Source organism: Candoia aspera, chromosome 4 (genome assembly GCF_035149785.1).
Source record: "Candoia aspera isolate rCanAsp1 chromosome 4, rCanAsp1.hap2, whole genome shotgun sequence".
Classification (NCBI taxonomy): domain Eukaryota; kingdom Metazoa; phylum Chordata; class Lepidosauria; order Squamata; family Boidae; genus Candoia; species Candoia aspera.
This window is the reverse complement of record NC_086156.1, coordinates 89,824,239-89,845,598: the sequence shown is the minus strand read 5'-3', so window position 1 is coordinate 89,845,598 and position 21,360 is coordinate 89,824,239. Positions and strand designations below refer to the sequence as shown.

Here is a 21,360-nt window from a genome sequence, read left to right as displayed (position 1 = left end):
ATTATTGGAGAGAAAGAGTGGTGAAATCTTTGAAAAGACTGATGACTATGGATGGTAGAAGGAAAGATTATTTACCTTGGGAGAATGTGCTAGGGATAAATAAATTCTATTGTGCCTTCTTGGATGTCTATATACTTTTCAGAAATCACAAATTAAGATGGTTTAACTGTAAATGATAGCTTTATCTGGCCCAAAAAGGAGATGATAGCTATCTATCATGCTTAGAGCATGTGCCCTGCCTATGTCCACCCAGAGTCACTCCTTGAGTAAGATGGGAAGTGACTAAATTTGAAGTATAAATAAATAAATAAATACCAATATTCCAGTTCAAATTGACATATAGCTCATTAATTGGGTGGGGGAACCAACTGGGGGGCAGGTAATGGAAGTAATAATCAATATCCACCCACAAGGGAAGAAGCCCTTTGATTCAAGGAGGAACAGCTCTGTATTCAATGTAAGGAATTTTATTTCAAAGCACATATCTGTATAAGGCAATCACCTCAGCAAGAAATTAACAATATTATCAAGCTAAAGATGTTCAAGAGATGATCACACATTTGTTTCATTGAAGTCCTGCATCTCCTGGACAACCAAACATTCTTCCACATCCATCTGTAAGCATGAAAAGCTGATGCAAATCTCTCTCACTGGATTCATAAATGCTTAGACTTTTCAAGGAAGAATAAAGTATATTGTTCGGTTCAAACAGGACACTAATTACCCTTAGTTATTGTTAATTGCTCCCTCTCCAGTAAATTTCTCCTGAGTACAGAATGTGCAGGTAATAGCGAATTTATGAAACACGAGGTCAAGGAAACTAGAGTATAATATATAAAGGAAAATTTACACTGTATCCAAAAGATACCTGCTTGTACTTATATTTTCAAATACTTTGACATTTTCTCTCTTTCCTCTAAAAAAATGACCTGAATTAGACATTATAAACAGAATATTGATTCTCAAGATTCAAATATTCAAAATGGATGAAGTTTATTTATTTTGCTTTGTATTTAACTGAGCAGTGCTGTGCGTTAAATAAACAAAACTCTGTTGCAATTATGATTGTTAGTTTGAACTACAAAAACCAACGTGGTGAAACAAATTCTGGGACTGAATAATATTAGAAGACATTGAATATTTGTTCTTGAAATTTGGGATCAAATATTTCCTCCTATAAATAAGTCATGACTACATGAAGAAGGTACATTATATTTTATAAGTTCTTTTATTGGATTCTTTAGTTAGTAAAATTAAGTGTGCACAAAAGATTTCTTTCTGACACAGTCAGTGGAAACAATATTCTGTGAAACTCAAAATTCAAGATTCAAGGGAATAATGTTGAAATAATAAGTATAAAGAGCTGGGAAGACAGCTGGGTAATTATACTTTAAGTCTGCAAACCCAATACTTCTATTATATGTTTGATAGTAGTTGAATGTTTAACAATTCCTCCAGACCACATGTCCATCAAAAGGACTAATATTTCTTCTCCTCTCATATCTTACAGTTATATTGCTGGTGTATTGAATGGTCCCCAAAGTGTCCACAGCATAGGTGTGATTTAACATTTCCATCTGGCATTCTTTCTATTTCAACCAAATAGGCAGGGTATGAATTTATAAGGATACTAATCAAATAATGTCTCATAAAAGAGAGTTTGATAAGATTTTCTTACTGACTCTCTCATTTAGAAAAAGAACCCTCCTCACAGTATATTTGGAACATCTGTTGTCTATGATTCCATCGCTGAGAATCCAGTTCCATAAACCAGGAAATAATGCTGACATGATCTTCAAGAAGAAAGAAAAAAAGGAAGGAAGGAAGGAAGGAAGGAAGGAAGGAAGGAAGGAAGGAAGGAAGGAAGGAAGGAAGGAAGGAAGGTGGAAGGTGGAAGGAAGGATTAAATTGATGTTTAATTAAGGAATTTCATGGCTATCTTATTTAGACCAAATGTAACTTCTTTTCAGCCCTTTATGCATTTGGGTGAATAAAATGCACTTTTTGAAAATCACTTTGTAAAAGAAAAAGAGTGGGGGGTGGGGAGAGTTGATAAAGATTTCATGGATGTATCAATCAGAGATTTAAAACATTTGAGGAAACAGGTGTCAAGCTTCTACTGATGTATTTCTCTCCTTATCACATATTTGGAAATGAAAGACAAAAATATCAATATGATTTGCCAAAGTTCTTTTATTTCAGGGGCAGTTAGTTGAAAATACAGAATTAAACAATAAGACCTCCATCAACGAATTCATCCTGCTTGGATTTGGAAACCAGAAAATCCGACACATTCCTCTCTTCCTAGTGTTCCTCCTCATCTACATGGGGACCATGGCTGGGAACTTACTCATTATTCTGCTGGTTGCCCTCGACCAACACCTCCACACTCCCATGTATTTTTTCCTTGGGAACCTTTCATGCTTGGAAGCCTGCTGCAGCTCAAACATCTTACCACGAATGCTATCCAGCTTTCTTACTGGAAGGAAGGTGATTTCATACAAAGCTTGCTTTGTGCAACATTATTTGTTTGGGTCTTTTGCATCTGTGGAATGTTACCTGTTATCAGCAATGTCCTATGATCGGTATTTAGCTATATGCAAACCACTCCATTATGTCACCATGATGAATGGCAAAATATGTTTCAGGCTGATCACCTTCTCTTGGATTAGTGGTTTTCTGGCAACTGCAGTAACACAGATTTTCATGTCCCAATCAGTTTTGTGTGATAATAAAATTGATCATTTCTTTTGTGATACCTTCCCAATTATAGAATTATTTTGTGGGGACACTTACTACTTAAAACTCTTCCTTTATGTTTTATGTTCTATATTTACATTTCCACCATCTATATTAACCCTAACCTCTTACATTTTCATCATTGTAGCCATAATGAGAATGCCTTCTACTGTAGGGAAACAAAAGGCATTTTCTACCTGTTCTTCTCATCTCTTGGTAGTCACTATTTTTTATGGCATACTGATGAGCATCTATGTAGTACCAAATACCAATAAACTGAATGGGCTTCATAAAGTTCTCTCTCTCTTTTATACTATTTTGACTCCCATGCTCAATCCTATTATATATAGCCTGAGAAATAAAGAGGTGAAGGATGCCTTCAAAAAATTTATTACATTCTTCTTTCTTTAAATTCATGGAGAAGTCAGATATCAAAACAATTGAATGTGTTCTTTTCCAGTAAATATTTTCAACATGTGTTTGTCACTCTATAGCTGTGACATTCTTTATAAGGAAACTTTATAAAGATAAGTTATTAATTTTTGTGTACCAAAAACGATTTTTAAGTAGGACTTGTTTGGTAAGCTATGCAACCAATAATTGAGATTTGTAACACAGTGAAACAGATTCAGAACTCTCTAGGCTTTAGGGTTATTAAAACATGAAATCAGTCTTTTGGTCCTTTCCCCCCCCCCCCAACAATATTTCTACTAGTCTTCCTTAAAGAGAGAGAAGTAGAGTTAGAAACAGAGAAGATAGAGATAATAATAAGTGTAATAGATATTATATTATTTGTAATATATAAAAATGTATAATATACTAACCCATGTTCAAGTCCTCCCTTATGCACCAAAGGTGGCTGGGCGATTTGGGTATTCACGCTCTCTCAGCCCTAAACTGGATGATTGAATAACACCTATAAAATGCTCTGTATCAAGTACAGAACAACTTGTATGCCTATTAACCATTATGTTACCTAGTTTTATTTGAAGATTGCATTGTTTTTAATATTGTCTGTCAAATATATGAAATTGAGTATTGTTCTGTGACCATAGTAGAATGGGATGTATTTATTTATTTATTTTGTGTGGCTGCCCATCTCAAACCAGTGAGTCTGGGTGGCAAACAATCATAAAACAGTTAAACAATTAAACACAGAACAAAAAGAAATTAAATAAAAATAGCAGTGAAGAGATGTCAGCACAAACAGGAAACAGGGACCTTCACACAATCAGGACCCCAGGCCCAGTCACATAACCAGGTCTTCAGGGCCTTCTGAAAGGCCATCCTAATTTCAGGAGGGGTTCCAGAAGGTAGGTGCTATAGCAGAAAATGCATGTCTCCTGGTCCCCACCAAGCAACATTCCTTGGCTGATGGGGTCCAAAGCATGCCCATCCTGCCAGACCAAATTGGATAGGGTAAAACAACTGGGAGAAGACAGTCCCTCAGGTAACCCAGTCCAAAGCAATGAAGGGTTTTAAAGGTGACAACCAGCACCCTGAACTGTACCCAGAAACATACTGGCAACCAATGCAGTGCTTGAAGTGGTGGTGTTATATGTGCCAAGTACCTGACACTATTTACAATCCACATACTTGCATTATTTATAAAAAATAATAAAGGTGGATAGAAAATAAATAAATAAATAAATTCTGTACCAGCCGAAGCTTTCAAATGCTCTTCAAGGACAGCCCCATGTATAGTGCATTGCAGCAGTCCAAACAGGAGGTCACAAGAGCATGAGAGACAGTGAGCAAAATATTATATTTAATGTAATGTGATGTAATATTTTGTTCAAACATAGATGCCCATTACTAACTGTTATGATACTAAAGATCATAACATAAAAATATTGAGATGTCATTAAATATATCATGACATCTCAGTGCAAGTTTGCCACTTCTGAATTGTATTGCAATGTTGGAAGGAAGTCAGAGGCAAACTTTGTGTTGCAATGTTTCAATGTACATTTCCGTAGTTCCCTAACCGCACTCTGTAGAGACATTTGTCTGTGTATTTAAGATTTAGTTTCATAGAAGCATATGTAAAAATCTATAGTTGAAAATCAGGTGTGGCTATATACTTCCGGTGTTGTATAATAATTGGGGGTGGTCTCTGCCCTGCAATAAATGTCTTTAATTCTAGGTGAATCAATCAATATAAATACTGGGGATATTGCTAACAAGAATATGTGCCCATCTGACAAATCAAAAATATCCTCCCTTTTCCTTCCTTTTGTAGATATCCACCAGAAAAAGAAGAAGCCCTTTCATTCAATGAAGAAGTGCTCTGTCTTCAAAGTAATGCATTTTATTTCAAGGCAGAGACATATCTGTGTAAGGCAGTCACCTCAAACAAGATATTAAGAATAAATAGTGGAGTTAAAGAAGTTCAAGTGATACATAATCACACATTTCTTTCCTTGAAGTCCTGCACCTCATGGAGGGCCAAACCTTCTCCCACAACAATGAGGATGAAGAGTGAGTGTCAATCTGTCCCTGGGCTCACAAGGTTTTAGGCTTTTTGAGGTAGAATGAAATATACTGTTTTGCTCAGAGAGGTCACTAATTACACTTAGTTGTTGTTAATTGCTCCCTCTCCAGTAAATTTCCCCTGAGTACAGGTAATAGCAAATGCATTAACCATGATGCGAAGAAAAAGAACTGAAAAAAGTTTTATAAATGAAACATTATATATAAAACATATGTGTTTGGATCTATATTTCCAAATGAAATGAAAGATGCTTCAGGAGGAAAGAAAGATGAACATATTTGGGCATTAAAGATAACACGGTGATGTGCAGTTCTCGATTTTTCAAACCTTGATAATGAATGAGGTATTCTTGTTTTGCTTTGTTTTTACGTGGGTACTGTTCTGCATTAAATAAATAAAATACTACTTAAATCACAATTTATTATTAGTTTAGTCTAGGAAAATCAATCTAATAAAATAAACTCTAGCAGTGAATAACATTAGAAGAAATTCAAAGGTGTTTCTTGAAATTAAAGATGAAATATTTCCCTGTATAAATTAGTCATGACTACACTGATGAAGGTACATTACATTTTTCTATGTTCTCACTAAATTGGTATGGTTAAAAAAAATAAGTGTTTACTTTTCTTATGCTATGAATTCTAACAATTTTCAAAAATAAAATAGCACATTAATATCGACAATATAAATAACTTTCTACTGCAAGAATCCAGTTTCATCATCCAGAAAATAAAGTTGAAATAACCTTCTGAAAGAGAGATTGAGGATGGATGGATGGATGGATGGATGGACTAATATAGTTAGGTCTAATTTGCTGGATGTCTAAGAAAGGAGTTTTTCAACTATCTTATTTGGAACAAATATAACTTTACTTCTGCACCATCTGCATTTGGGTTAATGGAAACACACTTTGTTTATTAGTTGGAAAAAGCAAAAAAAAAAAAATAGCAGGGCCTTCTGTAGGTTATCTTTTTTTTTTTTTTCACATATTTTGAAATCAAAGACAAAAATATCAATATGATTTGCCTCATTATTTCCCAGGGGAAATTATTTGAAACTACAGAATTAAAAAATCAGACATATATCAATGTATTCATTCTGCTTGGATTTGGAAATCAGAAAATCCTACAGATTCCTCTCTACCTACTCTTCTTCCTCATCTATATGGGGACCATGGCAGGGAACCTACTCATTATTCTGCTGGTTGCCCTTGATCAACACCTCCACACTCCCATGTATTTTTTCCTTGGGAATCTTTCATGCTTGGAGACCTGCTGCAGCTCAAACATCTTACCACGAACATTATCCAGCTTTCTTACTGGAACCAACATTATTTCATTGAGGGCCTGCTTTCTACAACATTATTTGTTTGGATCTTTGGGAGCTGTGGAATGTTACCTGTTATCTGCAATGTCTTATGATCGGTATGTAGCTATATGCAAACCGCTCCACTATGTTACCATAATGAATGGCAGAATGTGTTTCGGACTGATTGCCTGCTCTTGGATTAGTGGTTTTCTGGCAACTGCAGTAACACAGATTTTCATGTCCCAATCAGATTTGTGTGATAATAAAATTGATCATTTCTTTTGTGACACCTTCCCAATCATAGAATCATTTTGTGGTGACACCTATGCTTTAAAAATTTTCCTTTATGTTATAAGTTCAATATTTACTTTTCCACCATCTATATTAACCCTAACCTCTTACACTTTCATCATTGTAGCCATAATGAGAATGCCTTCTACTACAAGGAAACGAAAGGCATTTTCTACTTGTTCTTCTCATCTCTTGGTAGTCACTATTTTTTATGGAACCCTGATGAGCATCTATGCAATACCAAATACCATAAAAGTGAGTGGTCTTCATAAAGTGATCTCTGTCATCTACACCATCCTAACGCCCATGTTCAATCCTATTATATATACTCTGAGAAACAAAGAGGTGAAGGATGCCTTCAAAAGTTTTATTTCCTTCCCTTTTCTTCAAATTTATAGAAAAATCAGATATTAAAACAGTTGAATGTGTCATTTTCATGCCAATCTACAGATAGGATTTCATCTTGCATTTTCATAATCTGATAAATTCCATTTTTCAGTTTCATCTGAGTGTCAATACCTATAAAGACCTTTGGAAGGAAACATATTTTGAGTTGTAAAGATAAATAAATTTTGTGTGTCTGCAGAAAACACTTATTAACTGGATGTCTTTTGAATATGCTAAATTGATTTAAACTTATAATACACTGGAACAGTTTCAAAACTATCTTACTTTCTTCTTATTAAAACAGATAATCAATCTTTGCATTTTGTTTATCTTCTCTCTCTCTCTGTCTCTCTCTCTCTGCCCCCCCTCTGTGTTTGTGTGTCTGTGTGTGTCTGTGTGTCTGTGTGTATCCAACTATTCTCACATACAAGATGCCTTGCTAGGAATGAGATTACCCACTTTCTAGTCCTCCCTTATGCACCAAAGAGAGCTTGACAATTTTGGTCAGTCACTTTCAGCCCTTGACTAGAAAGTTTAAATATATCTATCTACCAACCTGTGATGGACCAGTATTTTAGTCCACACCTTTCAAAGAACAGGCTTTCATCCTACAATGGATTAATTTGGGCTGATAATAATATGTGTTATAATGAGACTGAATGTAGGAGATTTCCTTCTATTAATGTATTACCTCTCCTCAGCATGAATAGAAAAAAACTAAGGTTTGAATTTACAGAATGTCAAGAACAGCAGAAGACTTTGACTGACTTTTATAAAAATCAAATAGAATCAGCGATGAACATTATTGGAGAGAAAGAGTGGTGAAATTTTCTAAAAGACTGATGACTATAGATGGTAGAAAGAAAGATTATTTACCTTGGGAGAGTGTGCTAGGGATAAATAAATTCTATTGTGCCCTCTTGGATGTTTATACGCTTTTCAGAAATGAAAAATTAAGATGGTTCAACTGTAAATCATGGCTTTATCTGTCCCAAAAAGGAGATGATAGCTATCTATTATGCTTACAGGTTGTTCCCTGCCTGTATTCCAATTCAAATTTAAATAAAGCTTGTTAATGGGGGGCTAAACATGGGGGCATATAATGGAAGTATCCAAAGAGTAATGGATAATGATAGCTACTATACCAAAGGATATATCTAATAATCAGCCAAAAGTATCTGGCTACATATCTATACTCAGCCTCCATATTTAGATTTTTATGTCTCAGTAACAAGATGGGAGAAATACTTCTGTAAGTTATATGCAGAGAGTCCAGTCCAATAATCTCTTTCAAGGAATTAAAAACTGAAGAGAAAGCATGGTTGACCCAACTTTCCTAAAGCTGATTAAAATTAATCTGGATAGATAGGCCCCAATCCTGGCTTCATTATTCTCTTGCAGACAGGCATAATCAGCAGCATCACTTTAAAACAGGCACACACAAACATATGTGTACCACAATATCTGATACAAATATGTAAGTCCCATTGTTTGTTTAATGATCTCATTCTGTATATGTCATCTTTTTCCTTCCCATTCCTCCCTGCAGATGCCCATCACCATAGGTATGCATCCCCAACACTGAGGTCTAACATTTATTCTAATCTTTAAGAAAAGATTAAAAGACCTACCTGCTAATTACTACCCTAGCAATCTATTTGTAAGAGCTACCTAAAACATCAATTTTGGAAGCTGGCAGACTGGCTGGAATCAGAAAGCATTCTAGAAGAATACAAACCAGGTTTCAGGGTAGATAGAAGCAAGGTAGAAAATGCAGTTCTGCTAAAGTATTTGATGGAGAAATATGCATCACACTATATGCTGCTGTTAAGCATTTGACCATGTTTCAAGGGCAAAAATATTGACTGTCACTTGCTCTTATTTATAGGATGTGCAGAGATATTAATGTTAAGATTTAACATGGCTACTGAAATTTCTGACTGTGTATCTGCTGCTAAAGGGCCTGCTGTTCTGACATTCCATATTAATCTCATAGCTGGCAACTTGACCAACCACATTGTTCCAACACTGAAAATAGGTATGTGTGCCACTGTTATGCCAGTGATGCAGTGATATTATGACATACACCACTAGGACTAAAGCAGCCTCTTTTGTCCTTAATGCATTTTATTCCACGGATATTATCTGCAGTTAAACTACAACATATTATTATTATTATTATTATTATTATTATTATTATTATTTAAATTTATTGGCGCCCAGCTCCAGTAGTGTGTGTGCGCGTGTGTGTGCATGTGTTTAAAATGAAGTTTCATAAGAGCACATGTAAAAATCCATAGTTGCAAATCAGGTGTGGCTGTATACTTCCAGTTCTGTATACTAATTGGGGGGTGGTCTCTGCCCTGCAATAAATGTCTTTAATTCTAGGTGAATCAATCAACATAAATACTGGGGATATTGCTAACAAGAATATGTGCCCATCTGACAAAACAAAAATGTCCTCCCTTTTCCTTCCTCCTGTATATATCCACCAGAAAAAGAAGAAGCCCTTTCATTCAATGAAGAAGTGCTCTGTCTTCAAAGTAATGCATTTTATTTCAAGGCAGAGACATATCTGTGTAAGGCAGTCACCTCAAACAAGATATTAAGAATAAATAGTGGAGTTAAAGAAGTTCAAGTGATACATAATCACACATTTCTTTCCTTGAAGTCCTGCACCTCATGGAGGGCCAAACCTTCTCCCACAACAATGAGGATGAAGAGTGAGTGTCAATCTGTCCCTGGGCTCACAAGGTTTTAGGCTTTTTGAGGTAGAATGAAATATACTGTTTTGCTCAGAGAGGTCACTAATTACACTTAGTTGTTGTTAATTGCTCCCTCTCCAGTAAATTTCCCCTGAGTACAGGTAATAGCAAATGCATTAACCATGATGCGAAGAAAAAGAACTGAAAAAAGTTTTATAAATGAAACATTATATATAAAACATATGTGTTTGGATCTATATTTCCAAATGAAATGAAAGATGCTTCAGGAGGAAAGAAAGATGAACATATTTGGGCATTAAAGATAACACGGTGATGTGCAGTTCTCGATTTTTCAAACCTTGATAATGAATGAGGTATTCTTGTTTTGCTTTGTTTTTACGTGGGTACTGTTCTGCATTAAATAAATAAAATACTACTTAAATCACAATTTATTATTAGTTTAATCTAGGAAAATCAATCTAATAAAATAAACTCTAGCAGTGAATAACATTAGAAGAAATTCAAAGGTGTTTCTTGAAATTAAAGATGAAATATTTCCCTGTATAAATTAGTCATGACTACACAGATGAAGGTACATTACATTTTCCTATTTCCTTACTAAATTTGTACGGTTAAAAAAAAATAAGTGTTTACTTTTCTTATGCTATGAATTCTAACAATTTTCAAAAATAAAACAGCACATTAATATCCACAATATAAATAACTTTCTACTGCAAGAATCCAGTTTCATCATCCAGAAAATAATGCTGAAATAACCTTCTGAAAGAGAGATTGAGAATGGATGGATGGATGGACGGACTGATATAGTTAGGTCTAATTTGCTGGATGTCTAACAAAGGAGTTTTTCAACTATCTTATTTAGAACAAATATAACTTTACTTCTGCACCATCTGCATTTGGGTTAATGGAAATACACTTTGTTTATTAGCTGGAAAAAGCAAAAAAAAAATAGCATGGCCTTCTGTAGGTTATCTTTTTTTTTCACATATTTTGAAATCAAAGAGAAAAATATCAATATGATTTGCCTCATTATTTACCCAGGGGAAATTATTTGAAACTACAGAATTAAAAAATCAGACATATATCAATGTATTCATTCTGCTTGGATTTGGAAATCAGAAAATCCTACAGATTCCTCTCTACCTACTCTTCTTCCTCATCTATATGGGAACCATGGCCGGGAACCTACTCATTATTCTGCTGGTTGCCCTTGATCAACACCTTCACACTCCCATGTATTTTTTCCTTGGGAACCTTTCATGCTTGGAGACCTGCTGCAGATCAAACATCTTACCACAAATGTTATCCAGCTTTCTTACTGGAAGCAAGGTGATTTCATTGAGGGCCTGCTTTGTACAGCATTATTTGTTTGCTTCTTTGGGAGCTGTGGAATGTTACCTGTTATCTGCAATGTCCTATGATCGGTATTTAGCTATATGCAGACCGCTCCATTATGTCACCATGATGAATGGCAGAATGTGTTTCAGACTGATTGCCTGTTCTTGGATTAGTGGTTTTCTGGCAACTGCAGTAACACAGTTTATCATGTCTCAGTCAACTTTATGTGATAATAAAATTGATCATTTCTTTTGTGACACCTTCCCAATTATAGAATCATTTTGTGGTGACACCCATGCCTTCAAACTGTTCCTTTATGTTTTAAGTTCTATATTTACTTTTCCACCATCTATATCAACTCTAACCTCTTATGCTTTCATTATTTTAGCCATAGTAAGGATGCCTTCTACTAGAAGGAAGCAGAAGGCATTTTCCACCTGTTCTTCTCATCTTTTGGTAGTCATTATTTTTTATGGTACACTGATGAGCATCTATGCAATACCAAATACCATAAAAGTGAGTGGTCTTCGTAAAGTGATCTCTGTCATCTACACCATCCTAACCCCCATGCTTAATCCTATTATATATACTCTGAGAAACAAAGAGGTGAAGGATGCCTTCAAAAGATTTATTTCCTTCCCCTTTCTTCAAATTTATAGAAAAATCAGGTATAAAAACAGTTGAATGTGTCATTTTCATGCCAATCTACAGATAGGATTTCATCTTGCATTTTCATAATCTGATAAGTTCCATTTTTCAGTTTCAGCTGAGTGTCAATACATATAAAGACCTTTGGAAGGAAACATATTTTGAGTTGTAAAGATAAATCAATTTTGTGTGTCTGCAGAAAACACTTATTAACTGGATGTCTTTTGAATATGCTAAATTGATTTAAACTTATAATACATTGGAATAATTTGAAAACTATCTTACTTTCTTCTTATTAAAACAAATAATCAGTGTTTGCATTTTGTGTATCTTCTCTCTCTCTTCCTCTCTCTCTGTTTGTTTATGTGTGTGTTTGTGTATCTGTGTGTATCCAAGTATTCTCACATACAAGATGCCTTAATAAGAATGAGATTACCCACTTTCTAGTCCTCCCTTATGCACCAAAGAGAGCTTGACAATTTTGGTCAGTGACTTTCAGCCTTTGACTAGAAAGTTTAAATATATCTATCTACCAACCTGTGATGGACCAGTATTTTAGTCCACACCTTTTAAAGAACAGGCTTTCATCCTACAATGGATTAATTTGGGCTGATAATAATATGTGTTATAATGAGACTGAATGTAGGAGATTTCTTTCTACAAAGCTTTTACCTCTTAGCTTGAATAGGAAAGTGCAACACCGTAACTAATGTTTGAATTTACAGAATATGAAGAACAGCAGAAGAGTCTGACAGACTGTTCCAACACTGAAAATCGGTATGTGTGCCACTGTTATGCCAGTGATGCAGTGATATTATGACATACACCACTAGGACTAAAGCAGCCTCTTTTGTCCTTAACATTTTTTTATTCCATGGATATTATCTGCAGTTAAACTACAATAAATTATTATTATTATTATTATTATTATTATTATTATTATTATTATTATTATTATTATTATTTAAATTTATTGGCGCCCAGCTCCAGTAGACTCTGGGTGGTATACAAAACTGGAAAAAAACATGAAAACTACTAAAAACATTACATCAGATAGACAGCCCAGACTAAAATAATCTAATAGGAAACAACAACAACAACAAAACAAAAACCAAACAGGGGCCATTGAACACATAATAAACATTAACCAAGGGCTGGGGACCAAAGCCAGGTTTTCAAAGGTTTCTGGAACCCTAGGAAAGAGGACACTGTCCTTATCTCAAGTGGGATGCTGTTCCAGAGGGTGGGGGCAGCAACAGAGAAGGAATGCTTCCTACATCCCACCAGATAATAAGGAGGGTCTGAGTACACCTACTCTGCTGGAGTGTACTAGGCAGGCAGAATGATTGGAGATAAGCTATCTCTCAGGTATCCAGGCCCTATGTCATACAGTCCTTTATAGGTAATAACCAGCAACTTGAATTGCACTCAGAAGCCAAATGGCAGCCATTTCGCATAGCGGTGGTGACATATGGGCACATCAAGAGGCTCCTGTTACTGCTTGTGCTACTGAATTTTGAACCAGCTATAGTTTCCGGGTGGTCTTCAAGAGCAGCCCCATGTAAAATATATTGCAATAATCCACATATGAGGTGACCAGAGCATGAATAACTGTCTGAAAGATGCTCATGTTCCTCATAATAAAGGTCCTATTATGAGGTGGGGGGTTCCCAAAAAGACAAGAATTTCCATTATTAAGGAGCAGAACTTTACCTGGGGATGATTTTTCATCCCTCTGTAATCATAAAACCCATTTTTGCACATTTACCAGAAAGCACAAAAGAACTGCCATCATTTTATCCCTTCTTGATACGAGAGAGCACATGATATACTAATGTAGCTGCCCCTAAACTGCTCACAACCATATTTTTGACACCACTCTTTTCTTGCATAGAAGTAGATTTAGAGAATAACAGACCTGTAACAGAGGCCATACACTCCAGCTTTTTTAGGAAATGGCTTCTAGGTACCTAACAGCACCCTGAATGCAGTGCTCCTATTGGAAGCAGGATTCATAAGGGTAAAATCCAGAATAGGCTAAGAATAATTACTTACTGGCTGAAGCTGAGCTTTCACCCACAAGGTCCATGTACCTTTAACAGAGCTGATCATGTTTCGATTTATTGAGTATAAGAGTTACAGGACAAAATGACTCAGACTGGCCTTGCTCTACTGATGCTTCTGAGGAGCTGATGATAAAGCTAAAATATTGCTAAGCAGGAGGATATTTGATACTGATCAATATAATATATTCTCCACAAATGTAATATACAGTACATAATATATCCTTACTTTTAAAGAACTCAGTTCAACAGATTTTGGATGCAACACCGAAAAACTGTTCATACAATGTACACTTCTAAAAATCTATTCCATTTTATATAAGAATAATGTCTGCAAAGCACATAAAAGAAATGCATATGTCAAATCCCATTCACTGTAAATGCACATGCAGAAATCCCATTCAGATTTAATGGACATTTCAGCTTTAAGAGACAAACCTCCCCTAATGAATTCATTAAAACTTTACTTGAAAATAGGATGTTTTAACCCAGCTATCAAAATTTCTGGAACATCTTTTTATAGAAAAATATTGCAGAAAGTTGATCTTGTCAGTCATCAGTCCTAGAAGAGTGATTAAAAAACAAAACCGTTTAATATTTTTAATGGTTATATAAGATGTATTTTTATGGCTTCATTTTTATTGTACACCCCCCAGAGTTGCATTTGTGAGATGGGAGGCTATATAAATTTAATTAATATGATAATATAATACAATGTAATATAATATTTCATATAATTATCAAACATAGATATTAATTCCTAACCATAAAGGTTTGCTCCTTTGTATTTGCCTATTACAAGCAAGTCAGAAACAGAGTTCATTCTGTGAAGTTTCAATGTACTTTTCCCTACTTCCCTCATTCTACTCCATAAATAAGTGGGTGGTTTTTTTAATGTCGTTTCATAAGAGCACATGTAAAAACCCACAGTTACAAATCAAATGTGGCTATATTCTTGCAGTGTTGTATAATAATATTGGGGGGCGGGGGGCTCTGCCGTACAAGAAATGTCCATAATTCTAGGTCAATCAATTCTGGGGTATTTCTAGCAAGAATATGTGTCTATCTGACATAAAAAGGAAATGCCCTTTGCTTCTTCCAGGAGATAGTCACCAGCAAGAGAAGAAGTCCTTTCATTCAAGGATGAACAGCTCTGTATTCAATGCAATCACCTCAAAAAGATATTAACAATACATTAAGGAGCTAACGTTCAAGAGATGATCACACATTTGTTTCATTGAAGTCCTGCATCTCCTGGACAACCAAACATTCTTCCACATCCATCTGTAAGCATGAAAAGCTGATGCAAATCTCTCTCACTGGATTCATAAATGCTTAGACTTTTCAAGGAAGAATAAAGTATATTGTTCGGTTCAAACAGGACACTAATTACCCTTAGTTATTGTTAATTGCTCCCTCTCCAGTAAATTTCTCCTGAGTACAGAATGTGCAGGTAATAGCAAATTTATGAAACACGAGGCCAAGGAAACTGGAGCATAATATATAAGAGGGACTTTATATCTAACAGATACCTGTTTGTAACTGTATTTTCAAATATTCTGAGATTTTCTCTTTTTTCCTCTAAAGAAACTTGATCATAATTAGGCATTAAAGACAACATGATGATTCCCAAGATTCAAATATCCAAAATGGGTGAAGTTTATTTATTTTGTTTTGTATTTAACTGAGCACTGCTGTGCATTAAGTAAATAATAATAATAAAAAAAAATGTTGCAATCACAACTGATTGTTAGTTTGAACTAGCAAAACCAATGTGATGAAACAGATTCTGGGACTGAATAATTGAGTATTTGTTCTTGAAATACGGGGTCAAATATTTCCCCTTATGAATAAGTCATGACTACACAATGAAGGTATGTTATATTTTATTAGTTCTTTTATTGGATTCTTTTGTGCTAATTATTTTTGTTTTTCATAATGTATAAATTAAAAATAAGAAAAAAAAAGAAGTTACAGTGAAAGAATGAGAAATAGAGAATAGAGTGAATACAGGTGCAGAAGTGAAAATAGAAAAAAAAGGAAGAAACAAAAGAAGAAATACAAACATATATAGACATTTAACAAAGTGACTTCCAACTTCCTTCACAAAGGATATATACAAAAAACGTTTCATACTTGTTTAACTTTGTATTATTGCTTCTACATTTCCCAATAATCTATAATTATAACCAATCATCAAAACCATATGTCACTGTTTGACTATGTTCAGTTTCATGCAAAAAGTCAGAGAATGGCTTCCAGCCTTTCTTAATGTTATCAATGTTTTTTTTTTTTTTTTTTTTTTTTATAATAGCCGTCAGTGGGAATTTGCCATTCCCACTAATTCCGAAAGTTTAACTAACCACTCCTCAACTGTGGGAAATGCCTGGTTTTCCCAGTGTTGGGCAAAAAGCAGTCTTGTAGCCATTGTCATATAAAGGAGTAAAGTGCCATGCACTTTTTCTAAGTGTATGTCCATCATCCCTAATTAAAAAAAAAAAAAAATCTGGTCTCAACTGAATGTCCATTTTTAAAATCTTCTGGATGTCCTCCGGTATTCTTTAACTTTTCTACCAGACCACTAAAGGTGGTAAAAGGTTCCTTCCTGTGTTTTACATTTTCAGCAGATGTTTAATACTCCTTTATACATTTTAGAAAATTTATCTGGTGTCAAATACCATCTATACATCATCTCATAGAAATTTTCTTTAAGATTGTAACACACTATAAACTTAAGACCCTTTAACCACATATTTTCCCATTATTCAAGTTGGATGTTATATTGAAATTATTTTGCCCATTTTACCATGCAGTTTTTTACTAGTTCCTCTTCCATTTCCAATGTTAACAATAATTTATACATGTTAGCTATAAGATGATCATCGTTTGAACATAATTCAGTGTCAAATATAGTTTTATTTCTTTCAAATCCATAAAATTACATATCAGTTTTAAATCTTCTGTTAGTTACATGTATAGAAAACAGTGGTACTTGAAAGCTTATCCAGTCAAATCTTCTCTAGTTTTCAATCTAATATCCCCTTGATGATATTCCAACAAATCTTTATATCTTATCCAATTAAAAACCCATCACCTCATTTCTGTGATAGGCTTCTTGTGGAGCTACCCACAGAGGTAGCTTGGGACATATTCTGGGTTTATATTTATTCTAAATAAATTTAATTTATTCTAAATTCTTAGGATGGCATTCCAAATATAGTGATTTCTAAAGAGCACATTGGCTTTCACCTTATTATAACACAAATATGTTTATCCAATAAGGCTTTTACTGGATTCTTTAGTTAGTAAAAATAAGTGTACAGAAGTGATTTCTTTCAGACACAATCAGTGGAAACAATATTCTGCGAAACTCAAAATTCAAGATTCAAGGGAATAATGTTGAAATAATAAGTATAAACAGCTGGAAAGAAAATTGGGTTTAAATTGGTTTAAAGACAGTCCTTTAAGTCCGCAAACCCAAAACTCTGAATATACAGTTGATATTAGTTGGATTTTTAACAATTTAACAATTCCTCCAGACCACATGCCCTTCAGAAGGACTAATATTTCTTCTCCCCTCATATTTTACACTTATATTGCTAGTGTATCCAGCTGTCTCAAATCTGTCCACAGCATAGCTGTGATTTCCCATTTCCATCTGGCATTCTTTCCATTTCTACCAAACAGGCAGGGTATGAATTTATAAGGATAGTATTAAAAATATATATCTCATAAAAGAGAGTTTGATAAGATTTTCTTACTGACTCTCTCATTTAGAAAAAGAACACTCCTCACAGTATATTTGGAGCATCTGTTTTCTGTGATTGCATCTCTGAGAATCCAGTTCCATAAACCAGGAAATAATGCTGACATGACCTTCAAGGAGAAAGAAAAAAAGGAAGGAAGAAAGGAAGGAAGGAAGGAAGGAAGGAAGGAAGGAAGGAAGGAAGGAAGGTGGAAGGTGGAAGGTGGAAGGTGGAAGGTGGAAGGAAGGATTAAATGGATATTTAATTAAGGAATTTCATGGCTATCTTATTTAGACCAAATGTAACTTCTTTTCAGCCCTTTATGCATTTGGGTGAATAAAATGCACTTTTTGAAAATCACTTCGTAAAAGAAAAAGAGTGGGGGGTGGGGAGAGTTGATAAAGATTTCATGGATGTATCAATCAGAGATTTAAAACATTTGAGGAAACAGGTGTCAGGCTTCTACTGCTGTATTTCTCTCCTTATCACATATTTGGAAATGAAAGACAAAAATATCAATATGATTTGCCAAAGTTCTTTTATTTCAGGGGCAGTTAGTTGAAAATACAGAATTAAACAATAAGACCACCATCAACGAATTCATCCTGCTTGGATTTGGAAACCAGAAAATCCGACACATTCCTCTCTTCCTAGTGTTCCTCCTCATCTACATGGGGACCATGGCTGGGAACCTACTCATTATTCTGCTGGTTGCCCTCGACCAACACCTCCACACTCCCATGTATTTTTTCCTTGGGAACCTTTCATGCTTGGAAGCCTGCTGCAGCTCAAACATCTTACCACGAATGCTATCCAGCTTTCTTACTGGAAGGAAGGTGATTTCATACAAAGCTTGCTTTGTGCAACATTATTTGTTTGGGTCTTTTGCATCTGTGGAATGTTACCTGTTATCAGCAATGTCCTATGATCGGTATTTAGCTATATGCAAACCACTCCATTATGTCACCATGATGAATGGCAGAATGTGTTTCAGGCTGATCGCCTTCTCTTGGATTAGTGGTTTTCTAGCAAACACAATTACACTGATTATCATATCCAAGTTAGATTTCTGTAAGAATAGAATTGATCATTTCTTTTGTGACACCTTCCCAATTATAGAATTATTTTCTGGGGACACTTATGCTTTAAAACTCTTTCTTTATGTTATAAGCTCAATATTTACTTTTCCACCATCTATATTAACCCTAACCTCTTACATTTTCATCATCATAGCCATAATGAGAATGCCTTCTACTGTAGGGAAACAAAAGGCATTTTCTACCTGTTCTTCTCATCTCTTGGTAGTCACTATTTTTTATGGCACACTGATGAGCATCTATGTGGTACCAAACACCAATAAACTGAATGGGCTTCGTAAAGTCCTCTCTCTTTTTTATACTATCTTGACTCCCATGCTCAATCCTATTATATATAGCCTGAGAAATAAAGAGGTGAAGGATGCCTTCAAAAAATTTATTTCATTCCTCTTTCTTTAAAATCATGGAAAAATCACATATCAAAACAGTTGAAAATGTTCCTTTCTGGTAAATGTTTTCAACATCTTATTGTCATTCTATAGCTGTGACATCCTTTATAAGGAAACTTCGTAAGGATTAATTATTATTTTTTGTGTACCGAAAATGATTTTTAACTAGTCATTATTTTGTAAACTCTGGAACCAATTAATTGAGATGTGTAACACTTTGAAGTAGATTCAGAACTCTCTTGGCTTTAGGGTTATTAAAACAGGAATTCAGTTTTTGGTTCTCCCCCCCCCCCCGAAAATATTCCTACTAGTCTTCCTTAAAGAGAGAGAAGTAGAGTTAAGGAATAGCTTGAGAAAATAAAGTGATAATAATAGCCATGATAGATATTATATTGTTTAGATTATATAATCATGTACAATATACCACTGTAGATTTTTAGTAAATAAACCAAACAGCTAATGCCATGTAAGGGTCAAGACACTGGACTAAGAAACAGATATCCCATTTTCTAGTCCATCCTTATACACCGAATGTGGCTGAGTGACTTGGGTTATTCACTCTCTCTCAGCCCTAGACTGGAAAGTTGAAAAAACATCTATGAAATATCCTGGACGCACAACAACTTGTCTGCCTATTAACTGTTATGTTACCTAGTTTTATTCGAAAATTGCATTGTTCTTAATATTGGTTGTTAAATTTATGAACTTGAGTATTGGTCAGTGACCATAATAAAACTGAATGAATGTATGATTCTAATTCTTCTATTATCTACATAAATATCCATTCATTCATACATACATTCATAAATTTAATATTTTGTTCAAACATAGATGCCCATTCCTAACTGTTACCATACTAAATGATGAAATATATCATGACATCTCAATGCAAGTTTGCCCCTTCATATTTGTGTGGCAACATTCGCAGCAAGTCAGAGGCAAAGTTTATTTTGCTATGTTTCAATGTGGATTTCAGAACTTCCCTCACCCCACTCTGTGCATATATGTGTGTGTGTGTGTATGTTTAAAATGAAGTTTCATAAGAGCACATGTAAAAATCCATAGCTGCAAATCAGGTGTGGCTATATACTTCCAGTGCTGTATACTAATTAGGGGGTGGTCTCTGCCCTACCATAAATGTCTTTAATTCTAGGTGAATCAATCAATCTAAATACTGGGGATATTGCTAACAAGAATATGTGCCCATCTGACAAATCAAAAATGTCCTCCCTTTTCCTTCCTCCTGTAGATATCCACCACAAAAAGAAGAAGCCCTTTCATTCAATGAAGAAGTGTTCTGTGTTCAAAGTAATGCATTTTATTTCAAGGCATAGACATATCTGTGTAAGGCAGTCACCTCAAACAAGATATTAAGAATAAATAGTGGAGTTAAAGAAGTTCAAGTGATACATAATCACACATTTCTTTCCTTTAAGTCCTGCACCTCATGGAGGGCCAAACCTTCTCCCACATCAATGAGCATGAAGAGTGAGTGCCAATCTGTCCCTGGGCTCACAAGCTTTTAGGCTTTTTGAGATAGAATGAAATATACTGTTTTGCTCAGAGAGGTCACTAATTACACTTAGTTGTTGTTAATTGCTCCCTCTCCAGTAAATTTCCCCTGAGTACAGGTAATAGCAAATGCATTAACCATGATGCCAAGGAAACTGAAAAAAAGTTTTATAAATGAAACATTATTAAGTTTCTGGGCTAGAAACAAGGATTCTGTGAGTTCTATTCCTTCCTTAGGCATTAAAGCCAGCTGGGTGACCTTGGGCCATTCACCCTCTTTCAGCCAACTCACCTCAGAGGGTTATTGTTGTGGGGAAAATAGGAGGAGGAAGGAGTATTAGGTATGTTCGCCAGCTTAAGTTATTTATAAAAATAATAAAGGCGGGATAAACATTAAATAAATAAATAAATATCCGTTTGGATCTGTATTTCCCAATGTTTTGACAGATGTTTCAAGAGGAAAGAAAGATGAACATAATTGGACATTAAAGATAACCTGGTGATGTACAATTCTCAAATTTCAAATATTGATAATGGATTAGGTGTTCTTGTTCTGCTTTGTTTTTACTTGAGCACTGCTCTGCATTAAGTAAACAAAATACTGTTCTAATAACAATTTGCT

The 21,360-nt window shown here is 34.8% G+C and overlaps 3 protein-coding genes across 3 annotated transcripts; all 3 read left to right on the top strand.

The window, feature by feature from the left end:
• Positions 1–1,195: 1,195 nt before the first annotated feature.
• LOC134496475 (olfactory receptor 5AR1-like) lies at positions 1,196–3,150 on the top strand. The gene is made up of 2 exons (XM_063302204.1): positions 1,196–1,204; positions 2,203–3,150. The coding sequence occupies exons 1-2, from the start codon at positions 1,196–1,198 to the stop codon at positions 3,148–3,150; spliced, it is 957 nt and encodes a 318-aa protein (XP_063158274.1).
• A 5,989-nt stretch (positions 3,151–9,139) lies between these two features.
• On the top strand, positions 9,140–11,967 carry LOC134496474 (olfactory receptor 6C4-like). Its single transcript, XM_063302203.1, has 2 exons — positions 9,140–9,257; positions 11,009–11,967. Exons 1-2 carry the CDS (start codon positions 9,140–9,142, stop codon positions 11,965–11,967), a joined length of 1,077 nt encoding a protein of 358 aa, XP_063158273.1.
• A 3,895-nt stretch (positions 11,968–15,862) lies between these two features.
• Positions 15,863–19,236, top strand: LOC134496473 (olfactory receptor 8U9-like). Its single transcript, XM_063302202.1, has 2 exons — positions 15,863–15,868; positions 18,289–19,236. The coding sequence occupies exons 1-2, from the start codon at positions 15,863–15,865 to the stop codon at positions 19,234–19,236; spliced, it is 954 nt and encodes a 317-aa protein (XP_063158272.1).
• The last annotated feature ends 2,124 nt before the right edge of the window (positions 19,237–21,360 follow it).

What these genes read in the sequence shown, in the direction of transcription:
- LOC134496474 (XM_063302203.1), top strand. Translation starts at nt 9,140, where the DNA reads ATGGCTACTGAAATTTCTGACTGTGTATCTGCTGCTAAAGGGCCTGCT. An exon ending in TGTTCCAACACTGAAAATAG is followed by an intron (nt 9,258 to 11,008) that starts GTATGTGTGCCA and finishes TTGAAACTACAG; the next exon opens with AATTAAAAAATCAGACATAT.